This window comes from Octopus bimaculoides, chromosome 20 (assembly GCF_001194135.2).
Source record: "Octopus bimaculoides isolate UCB-OBI-ISO-001 chromosome 20, ASM119413v2, whole genome shotgun sequence".
In the NCBI taxonomy this organism is placed as follows: domain Eukaryota; kingdom Metazoa; phylum Mollusca; class Cephalopoda; order Octopoda; family Octopodidae; genus Octopus; species Octopus bimaculoides.
The window spans coordinates 37,212,856-37,221,591 of NC_069000.1; the positions used below are offsets into that span (position 1 = coordinate 37,212,856).

At 37.8% G+C, this 8,736-nt stretch overlaps 1 protein-coding gene across 1 annotated transcript in view; it reads right to left on the reverse strand.

Moving 5' to 3' along the window:
* Window positions 1-107: 107 nt before the first annotated feature.
* LOC128250247 (cadherin-23-like) overlaps window positions 108-8,736 on the reverse strand; it is a 23,130-nt gene continuing 14,501 nt past the window's right edge. Inside the window, exons 9-13 of the mRNA XM_052974968.1 lie at window positions 5,732-8,384; window positions 3,588-3,905; window positions 2,654-3,018; window positions 1,447-1,995; window positions 108-439 (exon numbers count right to left, since the gene is read on the reverse strand). Coding sequence (XP_052830928.1) covers window positions 108-439; window positions 1,447-1,995; window positions 2,654-3,018; window positions 3,588-3,905; window positions 5,732-8,384 — 4,217 coding nt within the window. The remainder of the gene's footprint in view (window positions 440-1,446; window positions 1,996-2,653; window positions 3,019-3,587; window positions 3,906-5,731; window positions 8,385-8,736) is intronic.

Genomic DNA, 8,736 nt, shown 5'->3' on the forward strand with positions numbered 1-8,736 from the left:
TATATATATATATATATATATATATATATATATATATGTAGCCAGAACAAAAAATAGGGAACGATATGTTTATTGCTAAATAACTAGTTAAATCATTCTTGTCACTTTTACCTTTCATCCGCAGTAAGTCTTCTTTTTGCCGTGATAGCTTGTCCAGTAACTGGCTCAATCTCCTGGACACACCAAATCTTAAACTTTCCCGTTGGGTACACAACTTGAATTAGGCTTGTTAGCAGATTCGTGAACAGCTTCTTCTTTAGGTTGAAATCATCGAGACTGATGTCAAGATATATTGACACTAAAGCCTCTGACGGATTGAAAGTATCGAGTCGTAATGTGGCACTGTTGTCAGATACAAGCTGCGGAATGCCCCAATCTTTAGCCTTGATAATCATGATATATTTGTTCTTCCAGCCCTTCATCTGCATCTTTATTTCTCCTGCCACGAAGAGAAATATAAATAAACAAATGAATAAAAGAAGGAAAATACTTGTAAGATATAACGACGATATATAGACTTATTATTAAATTAAAAGCGAAAGCGGCGAGCTGGCAGAATCGTTAGTACGCTGGGCAAAATGTTTAGCGGCATTTTGTCCGTCTTAACGGTCTGAGTTAGAATTCCGCCGAGGTCGATTTTACCTTTCATCCTTTCAGTGTTGATAAAATAAGTACCATTTGAGTGCTGAGGTCGATGTAATCCTGTAATCTTGTAATCCTCCATTGTAGCCAGGCTTGTTGGTTGTATCTATTTCAGCCACGAAGACTGAGTTGAATTATGAGTGTTGAATATAATGCAATGGTTTCGTAATTTTGGAATCTAATATTCCTGATTATGGAACCATGTTTTAAATGATCATGCCTCAAAAGAACAAACTTACCAATAGAAGTTGACTTATCCTGCTTGTAGCCGAGTAAGTTTCACAAACTCTTTAGAACAATAATATGGCTGTATTTTCATCGAATCAATTTGATCTGAGAATCACAAGTTTAAAATTGATAATAACCCAGTAATCTAAATGACTCGCTGATATGAACAAAAGTCTGTCTATTAAACTAAAGAGAGCGCTTATATGTGTTCCCTTGACCTACTAGAAATAACAGCCAAACATTCGTCAAATTACATCCTGCGATTGAGAATGAGGGCACATTAAATGAAGAACTCAGATGATCTCGGTTTGGGCCATGGGTCTGAGCGATGAAGGCTGACCAGGAGCTAAACAACTTGAATTCTAAGTCCATTCTTACTGTTCTTATTTGACTGTAGATATAACTGAAGTCAACAAATTTTGATACCTTCTCTTATCTGCGGAGACAGAGCACTGCAGACTGATTGGAGGAGGTAATGTCATGTCTTCTTATGCCTCAGTGATACTATTAAATACGTTAGAGAACTTCTAAGTATTTTTGAGTTTCAACAATTTGGTCAAAGTATTCTTTACTCACCTGAAACGTCGTTGATTTCGAATACGTAGTTGTATTTATTTTGAACAAAATAATAAGAGATTCGACCGTTGTCTCCTAGGTCCTGGTCAACTGCAGATACCCGAGTCAAAACCTTTTCACACGAAATATCACGCGATGCTTCTTGGTTGAAAAACACCGGCGAAAAATGCGGTCGATTGTCATTTACGTCATCAATATGTACGCTGACGGAAGCCTCGCTTGACAGTGAAGGTACGCCGCCATCTTGGGCAGTTAGTATAAAATCGAAATTATCTAACTTTTCGCGATCAATGGATCTCCGTAAAACGAGTCTCGGGGGTTGATACACGATCTCAAAATAGTATTTAGCAGCATCGAGGTCATTGCTATTTAATGAGAAATGAAGTGTAATTTTGCCGGCTTTATTGATATCTAAATCAATGATATTCAACTCCATTGCTGTACTTCCAACTGGTGTATTCTCCAGTATTCTTACTGAATATGAGGTCTTGTCGAAGATCGGTTCGTTATCGTTTTCATCCAAAACCACGATTCTTACTTCAGTAAAGGCTGAAAAGATAGGATTTGGTATTTATCTATGAGTTATCCTTGCGTAAGAAAGCATGGACGCGTGAAACAAGAATAAAACATGTATCAAATGCGATATATGAACTTTTGGAGGCGGAAATAAGTCGATTAGATCGACCCCAGTACGCAACTGGTACTTAATTGTAAAATAGAATTATCCCATGCAAGTCTTTCCCATTCTTTTATTCTTTTATATGTTTCAGTCATTTGACTACGGTCATGCTGCAGCACCGCCTTAGTCTAAGAAATCGACGCCAGGCTTATTCTTTCCTAGTACTTGTTCTAGTGATCCCTTTTGCCGAACTGCTAGGTTGCAGGGACGTAAACACACCAACATCAGTTATCAAGCAATGGTGGGGATAAACACAGGCACAAAGACACAGTCACACACACACACACACACACACACACACATTACTGGCTTCTTTCAGTTCCGTCTTCCAAATCCACTCACAATGCTTTGGTCAACTCGGGTAGTAGAAGACACTTGCCCAAGGTGCCACGTAGTGGAACTGAACCCGGAACCATGTGGTTGGGAAGCAAGCTTCCTACCACACAGCCACGCCTGCGCCTATATGCATGAAATAAAAATTATAAAATATATTTAAAAAAACAAAATGGAAATAATAGTGTTGAGTACCTGATAATGAAGGAGTACCACTGTCAGAAACTTCACACCATAACCTATAAATCGGCACTAATTCCCGGTCAAGTTCCTTCTTCGTAGATATAATTCCACTTCCAGAATCCATTACGAAGTCACCAGGGCCTTGAAGCATGTAGAAAATTCTGAATTTCAAGGCAGCGTTTGATCCCTCGTCAGCATCTACCGCATCTATTTTACCGACTGGAGTCATTTTCGGTAGATTCTCGGATATAGTAAACGTATAACTGTTGTTTAGAAAGACCGGAGTGTTGTCGTTGATGTCAGTTACGATAATTTCGACCGTGTTGAAACCCTGTCTTTGTACTTCAAGGCCTTGGTCTGTAACACTTATTCGCAGCCTTAAAGAGAAGACATTTGGTGAAGAGAAAAATTTCTAGCATCAGGATAAACAAAACAGAACTCAGTCTTTGTTGGACCTACTAGAAATAGCAAACAAATCTTAAAATATCTTCCTATTGTCGTAAAAAGATAAGCATTCTGTGAGGCGTGCTAACGATTCTACCAGCTCACTGCTGTACTACTACTACTACTACTACTACTACTAATAATAATAATAATATTTGGGGGTGAGGAGAGTAGAGACGATTTTATGAACCTCAGTATATAACTAGTTCTTTATTCTCCCTAATCCTGGAAGACTACAAAGGGAAAGTTTACACCTCACCAGGATTTGAACTCGCAACGCAAATGGCCATAACTAAATACTGCAATGTATTTTGTTACCCTCTTTACTACTTCAGCTGATAAAATGGTTACGAAGGTATGATTTGAACTTAGAATTGAAAAGGGCATAATCACATTCTATAATGTATTTAATCCAGCATTTCATTATCCTTATCCTCTGTCGTATCTCGATAGCATAGAAAGAAAATAAAATTAAATAAACAAAGCTTATTTGCTTCCTCACCTGTACGTGCTACGCTGTTCCCTGTCTAAAGTATTATTTACAAACAAATACCCGGAAGATTTGTCAATTTCGAAATCAGAATTTGTGTTACCATCAACTATTTCAAAAGACAATGCTGCGTTGATCCCGATGTCTGCATCAAAAGCCGAAATCTTGAACGCCAACGAACCTGGTAACGTATCTTCAGGTATTCTTCGTTTATAATCACCTTTAATGACAGGAGAATTATCATTGACATCTTCTACAATTACAGTTAAAGTGGTTGTCCCGCTTAACTGTGGTGAACCTTGGTCGACGGCCAAAATTATCAGTTTGTGTCTACAGAGAAACAGAAAAAGGAAAAAAAAACAGAGAGGAAAAAGCACAATAAATTTTCTCTTAGAGTATGTTTAAATAAATAAAGATAACTATCTATATACGATACGTGGTGTATATACACCGTTGAGAGGCAAGATACTGCTATTTTAGTCCGAGATAAACATCTTGTCTCCGGGGAGAGACGAAAAATTGTGCCGACAGAGGTAAATGAGAACACCAGATGAATTTCAGCCTTCTTGGGCCTTGTCAATCACCTGAACTCGCAGCCACTTGCCTTGACAAGATTTGTCATCACCGATATATAAGAAAGAGTGCACAATACATTCAATATTGCGAATAGCCGCTGGGCTGAATAAAAAATATGTTGCCCACAAAGCTGCATTAAATTAAAATAGTCCGCTATCGGACGAAAATCGTAGTATTGTGCCTGCCAGCTGTGTATATACATTAAATATGATGCATAGAAGGTTATTTTAATTTAATACTGCTTATGTACACCGGAGATAAAGATATTGAAGTTCTGTTAATGATCCTTGAATATGAGATCAAATTTTGCCACAGAAGCTACGTTGTCTTGTCGATAAGTCACTGAATGCGAGACGCTAACCTTTCGAGTTGTCATCCTGGAACCCTTATCTTCTGTAAAAGATGCAAGCCGATAGAGACTTGCATCTTCTAATGACGTTCCACCTGTTAGAAATAGCAGTCAAGTCTCCCTTCAATCACACTCTACTGACTTGAAACAAAAATAGAAAGGAGACCCTGGATAACGTACATTATCATCAGTAGTGGTTCTTGTTACACCGAGGACAGGGGTGTTTACCGCTGGTTACAATTTTGATCCTAGTTATGCTTGATCAGGGTTAACCTGGGATTAAACATCTTCTGACATTGTGATAAGAGCTTGTTTATTCTTGTTTCGGAAGTCCTGGGTACAGCGTTTTACGTCAGAGCAAACCAATAAAAATGAATAACAAAATAGGCAAAAAGACACAGTATTATGGATAACGATTTAAGCTCCGCATGAATCGAATCTGTTAAGTGGGTTCTATTGGCAGTTAAAAAGCAATTTTGCTTCGTCTACACCGTTAATGATGCTAGAAAAATCAAACTAACAAACAAACAAGAACTCATTATGTGTAACAGAATAACTGAGGAGATAATAGGTTGTATGTTCAAAATTGCCTTGTCGTATTTACCGAAAGAAATTTATAAATATCTACTTGCGAATGAAGCCATTTTAAATGCTTGATAAAGAGAGGTGAGACAGTGTCCATTATTATCGCAGTATACGTTTATCTTGAATATTTGTAAGCTAACGTCTTCAGGGAAAAAAATAAAGAAGAGAGAAAGAAAGAAAGAAAGAAAGAAAGAAAGACGCAGGCTGGAATGGAATTCCATGAGATTGGAGAGAAAGTTTGAATAAAAAATTATGGTGCTAAAGAATTTAAAAGAAATGTATGTTTGAGGATTCTATTTCCTATGATAGGTACTGTTACTTCGGTGACTTTAGCTGAGGACATGAGAGCCGTTTGTCGATACCTTCTTCAAGTAGACACGGCTACATGGAGGACGACGTCACTTAGATACTACTAGATGTATTATTTCGTACATGATAAAGTCATTATATATAACAAAAGCATTATTAGATTAAAATAGCCATCTGTGTATCATACTGCGATATTCGTTAGCAGATAATATCTCTTATGGACGTACTGTGTTAAATAACACAAATATACATCAGTAGCAGGCGGAAATTGTCCAGCAGTAGTGATAAATGTAATATTACACTATATAGTGTATTGATAAAAACAAATAATTATTACCGTGGTATGGTTTCTCGGTCCAGTCGTTGCTTTATGTGTATCTCTCCGCTGAACGCATCTATAGAGAAGTAATTTCTCGAAGGAAAGCTTTCAAATAACTTGTATTGTACTTGGTTGTTACCAGATTTAAAGGAATCGGCATCGCTTGAATGTAATTTGAATATGACTGTGTCTTGTGCAACATCTTCAATAACTGTCACAGACTGTTCACTTAGAGGAAACGCAGGTGCATTATCATTGACGTCTATCACTGCTATTTTGACTAAACATGTAGCACTCAGTGACGGGAATCCTTCGTCTCGAACCTCCACTGTTAAAAAATACAATTGTTTCTGTTCGTAATCTAAAGTTGAATTCAGGTAAAGCTTTCCATCCAGAGGATCTATTCCGAAGTCATGTGTATTGTCTACAATAGTGTAGTTGATTTTTCCAAACGATCCAGAGTCCATGTCTCGAGCTGTGATTTGGTCAATGTAGATACCAAGTGGACTATTCTCTCTAACTTCGAAACTAAAAGAATTTTGAGTGAATATCGGTGGGTTATCATTTTCATTCAAAATTGTTACTGAGAGTATTAAGGTGCTGGAGAACGGAGTATCATCAGACTCTGCTTGATCAGTGGCTTTCACGACAAGGTTGAATATGTCAGGCATTGTTTCAAAGTCCAGTTTAGACACAAGACTAATTTCACCAGACTTTTGGTCTAGTTCGAACGCAGATATAGGTGCGTTTAATGGCGTAGAAGAAATGATAGAAAAATTCAAAACACCGTTTAAACTCCCGTCTTTATCACTTACATTGACCTTACAGACAATCGTTCCAACCGGAACGGTTTCCCTCAACACCAAACTCGAGTTCTTTTCTAAAAACGCTGGTGAGAATTCATTTCGGGGTATCACTTCGATATTAACGTGACAAAAGGAAGATAACGGTTCGCTGCCTCTATCACTAGCTTTTATTTTCAACCGAAAAAACGGTTTTGTTTCATAATCGAGGTTTCTGTGGAGCAGAAGATGGGAGTTGATTATAGAAAATATATTTTTCTCATTACCTTCTACGATAGCTAGAGTAGTTTTTCCTCTTAGGCCAGTATCTTCATCTTGAACTTGAAACGTCAGAAGTTTACTGCCGGGTTTGGCATTTTCATTTACTTTTAAAAGGAAACTGTTTTGGCTAAATTGCGGATAATTATCATTAACATCCATAACAGAAACGATCAAAGTCGTTGTTGACGTCAATGGAACTCCAATGTCATGAATACAGTCTCTGGCGATAATTGTCAAGTTGAATATGGCTTTCGTCTCCCGGTCTAAATACCTGATCAGAGACAGCGAGCCTGATTTAGAATCAATATAGAAGTTTCCATATTGATCTCCTGCTTCGATCGACAGGCTCACAAGACCGTGATCCTCTCCGACATCAGCGTCTTTAACGTTAACTTTTAGCAAACTAATTCCAAGAGGCACATTTTCTTCGACACTTACCCTTCGCACGAAAAACGGTGAGAAAGTTGGAGCGTTGTCGTTAACAGGACGGACTTCTATTGTTATCAAGACTTTCGTCAAAAGCCTGGGTACGCCATTATCGCTGACATTGACTCTCAGTATATGTATTTTGGCTCTTTCGTAGTCAAGAGCTTTTACAAGCTGCACCAACCCTGTTTTTTCATCAATGCGAAACATTTCTGCCTCGTTTGCATTTTCTATTCTGTAAGATAGTTCCGGTGACGAGGGATCTTTATCTTGACAGTTAAGTTGACTTATATCCAACGGAAACGGTGTAGTTTCCAGGAGTGAAAACAAAAATGGAGGGAAACATTGGGGATAGTTGTCATTCACATCGGTAACAACCACACTGACATCAACTGTTTGAGAGAGCGGTTGACGCGGACTATTATCGCTGGCTTCCACCTGAAGTATGTACAGAGATTTTGTGTCTCTGTCAAGTCGGCTGTTTAGTTGTATAATACCAGTCTTTCGGTCGATGATGAACACTGAATTTTGGGTTGTCGACAGGGAATATAAGACGGAAGTCGATGTCACATCCTCATCTATAGCGGTCACTTGGAAAACTGTTGATCCTATTGCACTGTCTTCTGATATCGATACCTTGTAAGGGCCTGGTGGCTGGAACTGTGGTGGAGTCTCATTGATATCGGAGATAGAAATGTCTACTCTGACTTCCGATTTATAAAACCCATCGGAAGCTTCAATTCCGAGTAAAAGAGATTGATTTCTTTCGGCATCTAAATTCTTTTTCACTGTTATCATTCCCGTTTGGCCATCAATGGCAAATGAGTTTTCGTGGTTGCCAGAGATGATTTTGTAAGAAACAATAGCATTCGACCCACTGTCTTCATCGTTGCATTCAACATTGGTAACAACAGAAGCCAGAGGCTTGTTTTCGGCCAAAATTACCTTAATATACGAGGAAGTACAAATGGGTGCATTGTCGTTGATATCAAGGACAGTAAAGGTCACGTGACAGAGAGTCTTCAAAGGCGGGAAACCTTTATCGGAGGCTTGTATTAATAAGTCGTATGATGATATATCTTCTCGGTCCAAACCTATCAGAAGTCGCAATTCGCCGCTCACAGAATCAAGCATGAATTGGTTTTTAATATTTCCGGATAATATACTATAGAAAATAGAACCTGCAAATATATTTATTTAAACTGTTAATTATATCCATGCTTTTCTTATGTAATAGCGCTTATGTATTTAACTTCACAAAAATGATGATGATGATGATGATGATGATACCGACTAATTCAATAGCAATATAATACTGTTACTTTATTTTATCGACTTCTTTTCTAATTGTTGTTGCTGTTATTATTATTATTATTATTATTATTATTATTATTATTATTATTATTATTATTATTATTATTATTTTCTTCCTTTCGGGGTCGATAAATTAAGTACCCGTCAAGTACTGGGGTTGATGTGATCGATTGTCCCCCTCCCCACAAAAGTGAAAGACCGAAACAAGTGAAAAGCAAC